Source organism: Pleurodeles waltl, chromosome 11, assembly GCF_031143425.1.
Source record: "Pleurodeles waltl isolate 20211129_DDA chromosome 11, aPleWal1.hap1.20221129, whole genome shotgun sequence".
In the NCBI taxonomy this organism is placed as follows: domain Eukaryota; kingdom Metazoa; phylum Chordata; class Amphibia; order Caudata; family Salamandridae; genus Pleurodeles; species Pleurodeles waltl.
The window spans coordinates 928,810,057-928,826,799 of NC_090450.1; the positions used below are offsets into that span (position 1 = coordinate 928,810,057).

The 16,743-nt window shown below is 43.2% G+C and overlaps 1 protein-coding gene across 1 annotated transcript in view; it reads left to right on the forward strand.

Moving 5' to 3' along the window:
- ATP6V0A2 (ATPase H+ transporting V0 subunit a2) overlaps positions 1–16,743 on the forward strand; it is a 407,112-nt gene that overhangs the window by 304,139 nt on the left and 86,230 nt on the right. The window contains exon 16 of the mRNA XM_069215012.1: positions 9,423–9,542. Coding sequence (XP_069071113.1) covers positions 9,423–9,542 — 120 coding nt within the window. The remainder of the gene's footprint in view (positions 1–9,422; positions 9,543–16,743) is intronic.

Genomic DNA, 16,743 nt, shown 5'->3' on the forward strand with positions numbered 1-16,743 from the left:
AATCTCACTATGAGATCGGTGCCCAGATATCTAAATTTTTTTTTTTTTTTTTTTTAAAGAACTTCAAAACTACTTAAATGATTTACTCCAAATCACAAAAAGGACTGTTCTAGACCAAGATCTACAGTAGCTTTCTGCCAAATTTGGTGTAATTCCATCCAGCAGTTTGGGCTGTAGTTTTTCTAAAAATTCCTATGGAAATTGCATGGGGAAAAAGCGAATTGGGGACTCCCCCTTTTCCTTGGTCCCCACTTGACAAATCACCTTGAAACTTTCAAGACAGCAGCTGAAGTGAGTGGCATACTAGTATTGAAAATTTCATGAAGATTCGCCAAACAGTGCTAATGTTGGCAAATCATGTTGGAAACTAGGTCCTAACTATAACTACCTACTGGCAGTGAGTTTTTTTATATATATATGTTCGATGGCATGTGTAGCTGCAGATACACATGCTGTGCACATCCCGCCATCTAGTGTTGGGCTCGGAGTGTTACAAGTTGTTTTTCTTCGAAGAAGTCTTTTTCGAGTCACGAGATCGAGGGACTCCTCCCCTTTCGGCTCCATTGCGCATGGGCGTCGACTCCATCTTAGATTGTTTTCTTTCCGCCATCGGGTTCGGACGTGTTCCTTTTCGCTCCGCGTTTCGGTTCGGAAAGTTAGTTAGAATCTCTGAAAATACGACAGTATTGTCTGCGTTCGGTATCGGGTTAGTTACAACAGATCGACACCGAATTTTGAAGAGCTCCGGTGGCCCTTCGGGGTTTTCGATTCCCCGGCGGGGCCTGGTCGGCCCAACCATGTGCGTCTTCAAGGCTAATTGAACAGACCCCATTCTGCCCCGAATGTCATAACAAGTATCCTTATACAGATCAGCATCTGGTCTGTAATTTGTGTTTGTCTCCAGAACACAAAGAGGATACTTGTGAGGCCTGTCGAGCGTTTCGGTCGAGGAAGACGTTAAGAGACCGAAGAGCAAGAAGACTACAAATGGCGTTGGCGCCGACAGGACAAAAACACTTGGAAGAGGAAGAAGAAACCTTCTCCATCGAGGATTCGGACTTGGACGAGGTTGATCCTGAACAGACGCCGAAAACCGTGAATAAGACATTGATACACAAAACTCACGTTAAAACAACTAAAGCCCAGGGGACGCCACCGCCAGCAGGCCATGGCTTAACCCGAAAAATAGGTGACCGACCATCGGCACCGAAAAAGGGCACGCATGTGTCAAAGTCATCCGACTCCAGTCGAGATACCGGCACAGAGCAGACTCGACCCCGAGATACCGGGTCAGAGCAACCTCGGCACCGAGAGGGCGGCACCGAAAAATCAGTACGCCGAAGATCAAAAAAGTGTCTTCGGAACCGAAAAAGACAGCCGAAAGAGTTTCCATACCGAAACATCCGGCCTCGGAACCGAAATCAAGTTCCTACACAGAGGAACAGGGCCTGTCCTCACAAATGCAAGGACACAAATTCGGACAGGAACTAGAGACAATAGAGCCAGATTACACTCAAAGAAGGCTCCACATTCAAAAAGACACAGGGAATATCAGTACTCTTCGCCCAATTAGAATGAAAAGAAAACTTGCCATCCAAGAGAAAGACAAGCAGCCACAGGCAAAGGTGGCAAGACAAGTAACCCCACCACCATCTCCACAACGCTCACCACAACCATCACCGGTAGCCACTCCACCAATGAAGCAGTCCCCAACTCATACTGGAATTAGTCAGGACGATCCCGACGCATGGGATCTTTATGATGCGCCCGTATCAGACAACAGTCCCGACTGTTATCCAGCGAGACCGTCCCCACCTGAGGACAGTACAGCCTACACACAGGTGGTGTCAAGAGCAGCGGCGCTTCATAATGTCACCCTGCATGCAGAACCTATTGAGGATGACTTTTTATTTAACACACTATCGTCCACACATAGCCAGTACCAGAGTCTCCCTATGCTACCGGGAATGCTGAAACACTCCAAACAGGTGTTTCAAGAGCCTGTGAAGGGCAGGGCCATTACTCCAAGGGTGGAGAAGAAGTACAAACCGCCACCAACGGACCCTGTGTACATCACGCAGCAATTAACACCAGACTCCGCGGTAGTAGGGGCAGCTCGCAAGAGAGCAAACTCACACACCTCAGGAGACGCACCACCTCCAGACAAGGAGAGTAGCAAATTCGACGCTGCAGGAAAAAGGGTTGCGGAACAAGCAGCAAACCAATGGCGCATTGCTAACTCACAGGCCTTGCTGGCTAGATATGATAGGGCTCATTGGGACGAAATGCAACATTTCATAGAACACTTGCCCAAAGAGTTCCAAAAGAGAGCACAACAAGTGGTGGAGGAAGGACAAAGTATCTCGAACAATCAGATACGCTCAGCAATGGATGCAGCGGACACAGCTGCTAGGACTGTAAATACAGCAGTTACCATAAGGAGACACGCATGGCTGCGTACATCAGGGTTCAAGCCGGAAATACAACAAGCCGTGCTGAATATGCCATTTAACAGAGAGCAGTTTGGGCCGGAGGTGGACACTGCTATCGAAAAACTCAAAAAAGACACAGATACGGCCAAAGCCATGGGCGCACTCTACTCCTCACAGAGCAGAGGCACTTTTCGAAAAACAGAGTTTCGAGGGGGGTTTTGGGTACAGAGCACAGAACCCTCAACCTCACAAACAAGGCCCACTTATCAGAGTCAATATCAGGGGAGAAGTTTTCGGAGACAATATAGAGGGGGACAGTTCCCAAAGAGCAGAGGGAAGTTCCAGAGTCCCAAAACTCCACAAAATAAACAGTGACTTCAATGTCACAAACCCCCAACACATAACACCAGTGGGGGGGAGACTAACCAAGTTCTACAAACACTGGGAAGAAATAACAACAGACACATGGGTCCTAGCCATTATCCAGCATGGTTATTGCATAGAATTTCTACAATTCCCTCCAAATGTCCCACCGAAAACACACAACATGTCCAAACAACACATGGAACTCTTACAACTGGAGGTCCAAGCGTTGTTGCAAAAAGATGCTACAGAGATAGTACCTATTCATCAAAGAGGAACAGGAGTTTACTCCCTGTACTTTCTCATACCCAAAAAAGACAAAACTCTAAGACCTATATTAGATCTCAGAACACTAAACATCTACGTCAAATCAGATCACTTTCACATGGTGACACTGCAAAACGTGATCCCACTGCTCAAACAACAAGACTACATGACAACACTAGACCTAAAGGATGCATATTTCCATATACCTATACATCCTTCCCACAGAAAGTACTTAAGGTTTGTATTCCAAGGAGTACATTACCAGTTCAAAGTGTTGCCATTCGGGATAACAACAGCGCCAAGAGTTTTTACAAAATGCCTGGCAGTAGTGGCTGCTCATTTCAGAAGGCAGCAAATACATGTGTTCCCGTACCTAGACGATTGGTTAATCAAAACCAATACGCAACAACGGTGTTCACAACACACAAAGTATGTCATAGAAACCCTTCACAAACTAGGGTTCTCACTGAACTACAACAAGTCACACCTACAACCGTGTCAAATACAATAATACTTAGAAGCAACACTCAACACAATAAAAGGGATTGCCACTCCAAGTCCACAAAGGGTACAGGCATTTCAAAACGTAATACAAGCCATGCACCCAAAACAAAAGATACAGGTAAAATTAGTGATGAAACTACTAGGCATGATGTCCTCATGCATAGCCATTGTCCCAAACGCAAGATTGCACTTGCAGCCCTTACAACAGTGCCTAGCATCACAATGGTCACAAGCACAGGGTCAACTTCGAGATCTAGTGTTGATAGACCGCCAAAAATACACCTCGCTTCAATGGTGGAACACTATAAATTTAAACAAAGGGCATGCCTTTTCAAGACCCAGTGCCTCAATACGTAATAACAACGGATGCCTCCATGATAGGGTGGGGAGCACACCTCAACCAACACAGCATCCAAGGACAATGGGACACACAGCAGAGACAGTTTCACATAAACCACTTAGAACTTCTAGCAGTATTTCTAGCACTGAAAGCATTTCAACCTATAATAACCCACAAACACATTCTTGTCAAAACAGACAACATGACAACAATGTATTATCTGAACAAACAGGGAGGAACACACTCGACACAGTTGTGTCTCCTGGCACAGAAACTATGGCATTGGGCAATTCACAACCACATTCACCTAATAGCGCAGTTCATACCGGGAATTCAAAACCAGTTAGCAGACAATCTCTCTCGGGATCACCAACAGATCCACGAATGGGAAATTCATCCCCAAATACTAAAAACTTACTTCCAAAGGTGGGGAACGCCGCAAATAGACCTATTTGCAACAAAAGAAAATGCAAAATGCCAAAACTTCGCATCCAGGTACCCACAGGCTCACTCTCAGGGCAATGCGTTATGGATGAGTTGGTCAGGGATATTTGCATACGCTTTTCCCCCTCTCCCACTCATTCCATATCTAGTAAACAAATTGAGTCAAAACAAACTCAAACTCATACTAATAGCACCAACTTGGGAAAGACAACCTTGGTACACAACACTACTAGACCTCTCAGTAGTGCCCCATATCAAGCTACCAAACAGACCAGATCTGTTAACACAACACAAACAACAGATTAGACACCCAAATCCAGCATCTCTGAATCTAGCAATTTGGCTCCTGAAGTCTTAGAATTCGGGCACCTAGACCTTACACAGGAATGTATGGAGGCCATAAAACAAGCTAGGAAACCAACCACAAGACATTGCTATGCAAATAAGTGGAAAAGATTTGTTTATTATTGCCATAATAATCAAATTCAACCATTACACGCATCTGCTAAAGACATCGTCAGCTACCTACTGCACTTACAAAAGTCAAAGTTAGCTTTTTCATCCATTAAAATACATCTCACAGCAATTTCAGCTTATCTACAAATTATGCACTCAACTTCATTATTCAGGGTCCCAGTCATAAAATAATTTATGGAGGGTCTGAAAAGAATTATACCACCAAGAACACCACCAGTTCCTTCATGGGGTCTCAACATTGTCTTAACACGACTTATGGGTCCACCTTTTGAACCCATGCACTCATGTGACATACAGTACTTAACATGGAAAGTAGCTTTTCTGATAGCTATCACATCTCTCAGAAGAGTAAGTGAAACACAAGCATTCACTATAGAAGAACCCTTTATTCAGATACATAAGCATAAAATAGTTCTAAGAACAAATCCTAAATTTTTACCTAAAGTCATATCACCGTTCCACTTAAATCAAACAGTGGAACTCCCAGTATTCTTTCCAGAACCAGATTCGGTAGCTGAGAGAGCATTATATACATTAGACAGTAAAAGGGCACTAATGTACCACATAGACAGAACAAAACAAATTCGCAAAACAAAACAACTGTTTTTTGCATTCCAAAAACCTCATACAGGGAATCCAATATCCAAACAATGCATTGCCAGCTGGATAGTTAAATGCATTCAAGCCTGTTATATAAAAGCAAAAAGAGAACTGCCTATTACACCAAAGGCACATTCAACTAGAAAGAAAGGTGCTACCATGGCCTTTCTCGGAAACATACCAATGACTGAAATATGTAAGGCAGACACATGGTCTACGCCTCATACATTTACCAAACATTACTGCGTGGATGTGTTAACAACACAGCAAGCCACAGTAGGACAAGCAGTATTACGGACTTTATTTCAAACAACTTCAACTCCTACAGGCTGAACCACCGCTTTTGGGGAGATAACTGCTTACTAGTCTATGCACAGCATGTGTATCTGCAGCTACACATGCCAACGAACGGAAAATGTCACTTACCCAGTGTACATCTGTTCGTGGCATGAGATGCTGCAGAGTCACATGCGCCCTCCCACCTCCCCGGGAGCCTGTAGCCGTTTTAAGTTGAAGAAAATAAATAAAAATAAATTAGACTTGTACATTTGCAAATTTGTAAATATATTACTTTTAGACACATTATGTACATACATATTTACTCCATTGCATGAGCACTATTACTATATACACAACTCCTACCTCACCCTCTGCGGAGAAAACAATCTAAGATGGAGTCGACGCCCATGCGCAATGGAGCCGAAAGGGGAGGAGTCCCTCGATCTCGTGACTCGAAAAAGACTTCTTCGAAGAAAAACAACTTGTAACACTCCGAGCCCAACACTAGATGGCGGGATGTGCACAGCATGTGAATCTGCAGCGTCTCATGCCACGAACAGATGTACACTGGGTAAGTGACATTTTCCATATATATATATATATATATATATATATATATCCAAGTTTTTTCACCCAGTCGGGCAAAAATCAAGACACCAGACGAACAGTTCCAAAATATATTAAAGAAAGTCAAAATGTTCTTCCACCCAACGCGTTTCAGCCGTAGCCTTGTTTATTTATATATATATATTTATTTATATATATCACTCCCCTTAGAAAAGATTTGTTTACAGCAGATAATCAAAAATGGGGTGCATAGTATAAATTAAAATGTCGACCCCACCAAAGATCGTATTTCTCTTTCAAGCTATTCCATTTCATGTGCCAATGGGACCCCTTGACCAACAACAGAAAACCTCTCGGCTCCATAGGAGGGGAACAAAATGAGAGCTGGACAAGGCAGGGCCTTGTATCTCCCAGACAGTGGGCATTGAGCATTCCAGCCAGGTTTTCTATTTTAGAGTCCCAGCATTGATACATGTGGGAATGAACAATGGAAGAAACAGCTAATTAGTGGAGCTTTTTGTATCACATGCTTAATAGCGGTCCCTATGGAAACGTGTGTGGATTAAAGAGAAGGACCATGCTGAGACAGTAGTGGGTTCCAGTGATGGAAGGATATAGGTTGTACTCAACAAGGGATAACATGCTAGCCATCTCAGTCCAGCCCCCAACCTCTTTTGTGAACTCTAATTTTCAACTTTTAGAAATTGGTAGAGAATAGATGTCATAAGCTGGAAGACCTGTTCATCATAGGTACTGTCAAATCCTTTGAGCAAGTTAGATAGGGCTTAAACCTGGAACAAGAGTAGAAGTTACTGTATACAGTTGTCATTGGATCCTTCAACTACCAAATAAACCGGGAGAAATAAGGGAACTAACTTCCTTCGAGAAGCAAACAGCTGACAGGGGACAAACTGCTAACGTCGTGAATGTTACAATTGGTAGAGCCCAGGTAAAAATTGAGCTTTCAAAGCTCATGAGCAAATGAATTGCAAATATCACTCTAGCACAAAATGGGAAGATATTATGCATCATTCTCATGGGGGGCATAAAAGTAGATTAAGTTAAAGTTAGCTAAAAAAAAAAAAAAAAAAAACTATTTTGATGGAATTACACTCCAGATTTCACATTTTCGGTAAGAGGGCCTGATACTTCTTGGTGGAGATATAGAGAAAAGGGTTAACTGTCACATATTTTATGGCACTGTTTAAAAGTCTCTAGGTTTTTTTCAAGTAAAGCACGTGACTTCATTTTTTAAATAACTGAACTCAGGTTTCCGTCCCAAGCATCAAATTTTATGCTGGGGTGGGCATCAAAGATCAACTGGGGTCACCATCAATGGCCCCAAGAAATTATCCATGCTGCTTCTGCTATCAGTTGAACAACATTTTCCGGTAGATTGGGGTTGGCAAATCCCCTGGTAGTGCTAGACTGCATCCATTGGCTTTGGCCTATAATCTTTTTGAATCTTAAATCTTTAAGTCTTTATTTGTTTACCAATACATATTTTGTCAGATTTAGTTTGGAAGACAGTTGTACTGATAAATTACATGTCTAGTCTATTGACAAAACATTTTCTGATGTTTATTCACGAAAAGTACTAAAAAGCACTCATGTTCTTTCTATGGTTGTTTTGGATTTTCATAAGACCCAATCAGTTAACTTGCCAGTGTACTTTTCAAATCCTCAGGGCCTATTTTGCATTCGAACATCCCAGCCTGGGTGCCCAAAAATAGACTGTGCTTTCTTGGTCTCAGGACACTTGTGATCTGAGCCCCCTGTTGGAAGTTTCTGGACTTGTCCCCAAGTCCCCCTCTGCAGCCTGTTTCCAGGTGCCCCTCCCCTTTCTTTCCACCAGCATAGCATGCAAAGCTACCAACCCAAACAGCACCTCTGCACCTGGAGGCCCTCAGGGCAGGTAACGAGTAACTGCTTGTGGTACTTTGGACCTTGGCCTCCTATTACACTCCGTCCCGACAGAGACCTCCAGAAACCAACCGTAAATAACTGTATGCGGCATATGCCTTTTTCCCCATTGGAAAGTGTTCCTGCGTAAAGACGCATTTAAGTGAACATTTTACTTGCTTGTAAAAATCAATATTAAAAAAAAGAAAAAAAAAAGTACTTACTTGATAATGAGGTTCTTGGTATCAACATTTACTTGAAAATGTGTTATTTTTCTAAATTGGTCACAGATTTATTCTTGTGTGTGTCTCATTTATTGCCTGTGTGAGTACAACAAGTGCTTAGCACTACCCTCTGATAACCCTAAACTGCTCGCCCACACTATCACAAAAGAGAGCATTTAGTGTTATAATATGTGCCTTCCTTAAGGGTTTGCTTGGACTCTTTACACAATTGACTTTGTTTTGGTCCAGTATATAAGGAGCCAGCTTCCTACAACATCCATACTGGAGAATCATTGTTAAAAGTTTCATTTTCTTATTGGAATTGGTATAACGTTTTACTACCTTTTTTAAGGAAACAAATGCAGCATACCATCGATTTGAAGTCATAGATTCCAAACATGAATTATATCTTGTAGGATAGAATTAAACAAGGTTGATATCATAATCTGACACCTTTGTATGAGTCTGAACCAACACATTTGTGCAGTGAAGTTGGTGTTAAAATTCATATTTAGGATAGAGAACCATGTCATTTGTAAATAGCAACTTTAATTGTGGACATTGTGCAGTCCCTCGCCACTGAACTCCGTTGAGCAGTGAGACCAAACTGCAATGCAATAAAAACAAATTGGGTTCCATACTTTAAAAAATAATTAGGTTACATATCTAAGGACCTAACATCTCACATAATACTCTATGCGGTCTACCTTTATGGATAATTTTGGATGATGATTCTGACTTCCCAGGTTCGGACAGTATGTAAATTGATCATCTGATACTAGGACATACATTAATACCTAGCAGGGTATGTTTCAAGGCAACACTTAACACAATTGAATTTAATTTATCTTCATGTTTTTTCAGACAGGTGCTTCCATGACGGCCTTTAATAATACTATTAATAGATATATAGAAATCTAAAAATAGATTGGTCAGGCATGACTGGTGGCAAAGACAAGCACACAGTTTCTCTACCATGCATTTGATGGATGTGATTTTAAAAATTATATTTCCTTTCAACAGAAAGTTATTCAGACACTTCTAGTCACCATTATGTGTATTTCTGCTCCAGTGATGCTCTTTGGGAAACCTCTCTACCTGTATTGGCTGCACAATAAAGGCCCAGGAATTGGAATGTATAGAGTAAGTTTTTTTTTTTTTAACCTTGACAAGCTTTTTTAATGTGTTTATTCTTAAATGTACACTTAAGATGTGTGAGTGCTCTGTATGCCTCATTTGTAACTTAAACCTTATAGTTCATATGCACATTTGTAATTTGTTGGTTATTTTGAGTGTGTGTCTTCAATAGTCCCTATGTGGCTATGGTTACATCACACTGGTCCGGGTGTTGTGTAGCCATTTTAGTTATAGCTCCAGACACGTTATTTTAACACACTAGGCCGCTGTGCACTTTAACCTAGATATATTTTATTCAGCTTTGTCTCATTATTGTTACAATAACCATTTTTACGGTCGTGTTTTTTTTCAGTCTATCTAACTGTTTTTGCCTAGCCAGCACTCTGTTCTCAAACAATACATTCTTGATCACTCTGTGCTTTTTCCAAGGCTACAGCACAGTACATTGCCGGTGAACGTGGTAGAAGTTTAGTCTCCAACATTCGTAGAAAATACTCATCTTTACATAGGGACACTTTCTCAGAATATCAGCTGTGTTATTATAAAAACACTTTATCGTCCCTTACACGTTAGAGAGAGATTCCAGCCAGGGAACCACGACTGTATGCTGATTGCCGAATGCTTCGCTACAGATGCGAACGCAGGCCTTTGCTTAGGTATGGGGGTTGATGTCTTCCCAGGGGAACCTGAAGGGCAGACTTAGAGATTAACATGCTGTGCTCTATCCTAGCCTAGGTAGGGATTAGTCCATTGAAAATAGTGACAATATGATAGCGTTGTTTTTATGCTTCACTCTTCTCGTCACAATTTTAATACTGTCATGTTGTGTCGTCCTGGTTATTGCAGCTCACGCCTTGCTATCTAAGATACAGTCGTTTTATTAAACTCATTATTGAAACATATACTGCTTCTGTTTGTCATTTATATATGAGACTGAATTGTAAGTGAGAGAACCGGATGAGACCTGAGTGACCACGACTTCCCTGAGAAGCCAAGTATGTCATGCGCTCAGCTGCCCAATCATGACTACCCTTTGGTGGGGATGTGGCACTGCTAGTTAGCCGGAGCAGAACCCGGATTGGAGCGACAGATGTCACCCGCGGTGGGTTAGGCTGTCTCCTACACCACGGGCGATTCTGACACTCAAAATCAAGTAGTCTCATTAGAATAATGAGAGCCTATGCGACACAGGATTGCTTTTGTTCCTATTCAAAGGTGAAAATTGCATGGCAGAGGAGGACCAAGCCTGATATGGATAGGGTTGTTGCCCATCAGATGTTTCACACACGAGCAAAAACACAATAGATTGCAGTGTGGTTCAAAATAATTACCAGTGGCTGAGAAAAATCACTTTTTTTGCTTTGCTAATAACTTTGGAACGTTTGAAGACTATACAAATATAACTAGGCTAGAAGGTTTTTGTCCTGCCTGCCATTATGAGATAAGTATTCGAGCAATCAGATTTTTTTAAGGCAAGATTTCTTAAGGCTGCCATTATATAGTGCAAGAGATTCAGAAAGCGTTTTAGCTCCCATTTTGCAAAAGAAAAAGAGGTATAGAAAGACAGAGTATTGCTGACCCTAGAGATGATGTGGTGAATATTACAGATGCAGTCCTGCCAAGGGCTGCGCATCAGGGGTTAGACTAACACATTTTAGTGTGGTGGTCCGCATGACCTAACTGAAGTGCTTTAGTCATGCATTTATAGCTCCTTCTGACACTACCAGTGCTGCGAGGCACAAGCCATGATGTAGGAGCAACTGCATTAGCACTGCGTGCCGCCAGAATCCACACTGCTGTCACTACACTGAGCCTCCATATGGTGCCTCAGTCTCACAGTTACTCACAGCAAACCTAAATATAGTGAGTATTGAACACAATTGGAACCATGAGCCCCTGCAGCATGTGACATTCCTTGGCTTTTACACTGGCTCAGACAATATCCTTCATCATCGCCCCATGACCTCCTGGCGTGCGCCTGCCTAGGCTGAGTGTTGTCAGATGATCCATTTCAGGGAACAGCGCCTTGCGTTGTGTTGTATTCTGGTAACTGGTGCCAGCCATCTACATAAGGCACCACAGTTATCAGCCAATCATGACCCTAGTACTGGCGAGCAAAACTTTGTTGCTGCATGCCTCCTGTTGCTGTGAGTGGGGCTGATGTCTCTCAGTACATGCAGTACATACCCTCATCCTCAGTCATTGTCAGTGTACACTACGTAGTGTGCTATCCACAGCCTAGACAGGGTGTCTGCACACACGACTGGCAGGCACCAGGATGTGTTTTAAAGTGCTGTCTGCCCCAGCCCCCAGGAAGGCATTGCCTTCCCACCAGAAATACAGCAGCTAGGATGCCCTGTCCCCATGTTGGGGAGAGGGCACTGCTTGTGTCCAGTCACCAGTGTCATGATGTGCTGCAATGTCTTTAAAAGCTGGCACGGCTCAGGCTGAAGCACTGGCTCACAGACTTTTACTGCAGCAAGGGAGGCTGAGCATGATGATCCTGCCTAAGGTGAGCACAAACGTTCTTGGATTGTGGTGAGGCGGGGTTAGCCGTTGGGCTTATTTTGTTAATTTGACTGCCCGCTTGCCATATTATCTACTTCTTTATCTGGGGTTTCGAGAGTCCCCCCTGACCACACACCTCCCTCCAAGTAAGTACTTCTGTAATCTTCGCACTAGTGGTGTGTTGCAATAGGTTTAGTTGGTTGGTTTCTGTTGGGGAGAGAGCACTGCTTGTGTCCCTTGTTGTTGTTGGTCCTGATGAAACCCCACATTCACTATGAGGGCCGAAACTCCATTGATTATGCTATAGACAAACCTAAAAAAACGGACCCTTTGACTTTTGATTGGGCCTAGTAATTAAAGACATTGTTGTATTAAGTCGTTGGTTGGATTTGGAAACCTTTTTGTTGTTCATGATTTATTTGTCCACTGTTTTTCCATGGGTTCCCTTTTTCTTGGGACACGATGATTTTCACAACAATATATAAATAAATCAGGATACCAATGAATTTTGGTGGACTTTATTCTTTCTATGTGTGATTCTACATTTCAGGACATACTAAATGAGTAATCAATGTGATTGTGCTTCAAGTTGACTGAATATACATATGTATCATTAATAAGAACCTCTGTTGTTTTGAGAATATTAATTATGGCCCACGTTCTTATTAGATAAGGCTACCTTTGTTGTTTGTTTGAATTTAAAAGCTGATGCGTCACAGCTCAGGCTGAAGTGCTGACTGACAGACATTTACTGCAGCAAGAGAGGCAGAGCATTATCATCCTGCCTAAGCTGCATAGTTGCTGCCCAATGGACCCGTCGCATCCCCAAACTCTGACTCTAGTCTATTACCAGGAGCAGTGAACACGATTGCAGACTAGAGAGCAGTATCGGCTGCAGCTGTCAGTAGGCCAGCACACACAGGACAACAGCTAAAGTGTCAGCCCGAGCAGAGCCGGCAGAGTGTGCTGGTAACTTGCAGTTGGGGCAGACGTCAAGGTAAACATTGTCTCAAACTTGAGAACAAGCTTTAGGGAGACACCCGCGTGGGAGGGGGGCAGTCCCATGCTTCTCTGCCCCTACTGAGTGCTTTGTAGATGCTAGAAAGTGCTTTCTTTGGTGGTTCATGGCAGTCTACAAAGCTCTTTCTGCTGTTAACCGCAGTGGCTTTAGGGAAGGATCTGGTTAAGGTGTGAAATATTATCAGAGGTAATACAATGTAAATCCAGAAAGGCCAGTAGCGAAGCTGTGTGGCTGATCTTGTGTGCTCTTCAGTACTTTGAATGCACCGGCAAACACAGGTTCCATAGTGTTACAACCTTCATATCACTCATACAGATGTTTGGACAGGTCATCGGCTACAGGAAGTGACGACCTGAGGGGTTCACTAAATTTAGTGTTTTTAAGTTCACAAATGTAAAATGCCGATATGTCTGGATTGGCAGGGAGAGGTAGCAGTAGTACAGTATAAGGACCGAGCACTTGCATCAGAGTTTGTGTGCTTGTATGGTAGTGCAACAAAAAAGGGATTTTGTTGCGGCCAGAACAAGTTGATAATGTTTTCATTTACCAGATCTTTGACCACCTTTTCTAGAATAATGGTCACACTGACCTCTTCTGCATGCCTGGTCAAAGAGTTGATTTCATGTCTTGCAGCAGTTTCAAGATCTTTTTGCCTTTCTTGTTGCTCAAATGGGTGTAATTTCTGATATTTATCTGTTTCCATAGACTTCTTTGCTTGATTTTGCCTGTGAGAAAGTGTCACTCAACGACTCACACATTTGGTCACTGAATGTTACTCATAAGTACATTGAAACTGTGTAACTGTCTCACATAAGCCATCTGAAGCCTTGGCAGCTATGCGGATGGAGAAATAGTCTCCAACAAAAGCAGAAATGTTTTTGTTTTCGGCTATCCCTAGATCCACATGAAGAAACTGTAGGTACAGCACCTGCTATATGAGGTGGGGTAGTATCATAAAAGCAGAGCTTCTCCTCTTAATAATGAAAAACATTTCTGACTTGCAGTATCTTTGTATTTGAAAGGGGACAAATGGATCATGAGAACACCCTTCCATCATCACCACATAGTGCATTGTCAAAAGGCAGGACACTGTGGGTCTAGAGGTGGCAGGAGCTGTGTATGTAGGACAAGGTCTTCTGTTTGCTTAGAAGTGAGCTCAGTCAAGTGGATCAGGTAGATTAAAAGATCCAGATCAGAATAAGATGTATGGCAGTTGAAAAATCTATGGAGATTATGATTGTAGTAGCCCACATGTCAAGACAGGATGGAGCAATGGAGTATTTGGTTGGGATGGGTTGTGGATGACATTAAAGGTCTTGTAGATCAAGCTATAGCCAGGCGTTAGAAGGAATTGATGGATTTTTATATAAGGAGATTAACCAGGCTTTGTATGGCAAATGTGTTTGCCTCATACAGGGGTAAGAAATAGTTATGTGGTGTCCATTTAATGGAGACTATTCAGTAACACAGTTTATCAGTAACCAGTGAGTGAATCAAGGATTTAAGTGAGCAGGATGGAAGGTGAAGACTTATTGTTCCGATAGAAAACGAGGTAACTTATTGTTCTAATTGAGAACAGGGCAACTGGCTTTTTTGGATTTGGTGGAGATGAACTGTAGCTGTATTTTGGAATTTAACCCCATGGGGCTGATCTATATGTTGGTGGTAAGGACGGCGGCTCCTGCCAATGCTTAGGAAATGACTGCTGGCTTGGCGGTCATTTCTAAATGTGGCAGCCAAGGACTCTGTCAGGGTGACAGAATAATTTACTCTGTTGCTTTAGCTGACTTATCTTCTGTCCACACATGAAGTACCTGTCTGGACATGTGCCAGGCTGTGATGCGGACACCACTGTATAAGTTCACTAAGCTCTACTGCTTTCCCAGCAGCTGTTCACAGGCAATACCACTGACTTGCGGTAGTGTCACAAACAGGGTGTAGCTGGGTTGTGGAGCCTTTGTCAAGAAGCTCAGCACCTCTGGACATGGCTGTAATGCCAGGGCAGGTTCCTGGTGGTTCAACACCTGGCAGGCAGTCTGAACTCCAGGTTGGACTAACTCAGCCGAAGATGCCTGGTGGATCACAAATTGGTCTCCATCGGGAGTTGGTGTAAGGTCTCTTTCAAGATTGAGGAGAACCTTGGTTAAATCTGTTTGCCACCATGGAGAATGCACAATGTCAGCAGTTTTGCGCTCTGAAGTTTCTGAGGAGGCTCTCGCTCAGAGAGGCTTTTCCACGTGAGTAGTGCTCTTGCCTCCTCTGCACCTTTCTGTCAATACCACTCCTGCCTAGAATTCTCAGGAAGGTCGTGACCGCCTGGGCCCAAGTTATTCTTGTGGCTCCAGATTGGGTGCAGAGTCTGGAATCCCAGGCTGTTGAGCATGAGCAGTGGTCCCCTGATCAGGCTTCCTCTTCAAGAGGATCTTCGGTCGTAGCAACAGCGGAGGGTCCTGCACACAAACTTGCGCACCCTTCACCTCCATGCTCAGAGGTTGAGGAATGACAGGTTTCAACCTTCCTCCCAAAGTCTGTGATGTTATTCTGGCAGCAAGGCGTCCCTCCACCAAGTCTGTCTACGCCTGCCACTGGGATAAATCTGTGGCCAGGTGTGCTTCTAGGAGCATTGATCATCTTCCTGCACCTCTTTCTCGAGCTTTTCTGTTTGTTATATTTTTGGCCCAATAGGGTTCTGCTCTGGGCATGGTTAAAGGTTATTTATCGTCCATTTCAGCGTTTTTTCATGCTGCAACATATGTTTCCTCTCAGACTCTTCGTCATGCTCCATTGGGATTTGAACCTTGTTCTGACATTTTTTAATGTGTGCGCCCTTTGAGCCTCAGCACAATTGCTCGCTTCAGTTATCGACCATCAAGTCAGCTTTTCCAGTGACCATAGCATCGGCCATGGGTAAGCGAATTTCAGGCACTCTCAGCACACCCTCCACTACACCACCCTCTATTTGCCAAACTGGTACTCCGTACATGTGGCTCCTTCGTTCCAAAGGTTGTGACTCCTTTCCATGTAGGCCAGACCATCTCCCTGTCTACTTTCTCTGCTCCGCCTCGATCCTCCAAAGAATAGGAAAAACTCCATCTTCTGGACTCAAGAAGAGAGTTGTCATCCTACTTTGATCACACAAGAGTTCTGAGTGGACGATCAACTCTTTGTGGAGTATATAGGGGCCAAGAGAAGGAATGCTGTGCAGAAATAGACCATCTCAAGATGGATAGTAATCTACTTAAAGATCTACTATGCACTGGGCAAAGAAGCAACGCCCTGAGGGCATTCCTGCTCATTCCACTAGAGTCAAGGCTGCGACCACTGTGTCAGCTCACGGAGTCCCTGTCCTAGACATCTGTCGGGCAGCAATGTGGGCATCTCTGCATACATTTACTTAGCACTATTTCCTGGATGGTCCTGTAGGACTCTCTGGTTTAAAACGGCTTTGCTTTGGGTATCTATTCTAAGGTAAGGAATCTGTGGCTAGAAGTCTCTATCAGATGAACAAGCTACTTACAGTAACACCTTATCTGGTAGAGATTCTGTCTAGCTGCAGATTCCTTAACAGCTCTCTCATCCTCCCTGCTCTGAGAGCTGATTACAGTGTAAGGGTCACCCTTCTGAGGGCCTTAGAATTTCAAACCAGTTGTCAGTTAAATATCTTTATTACCTTTTCAG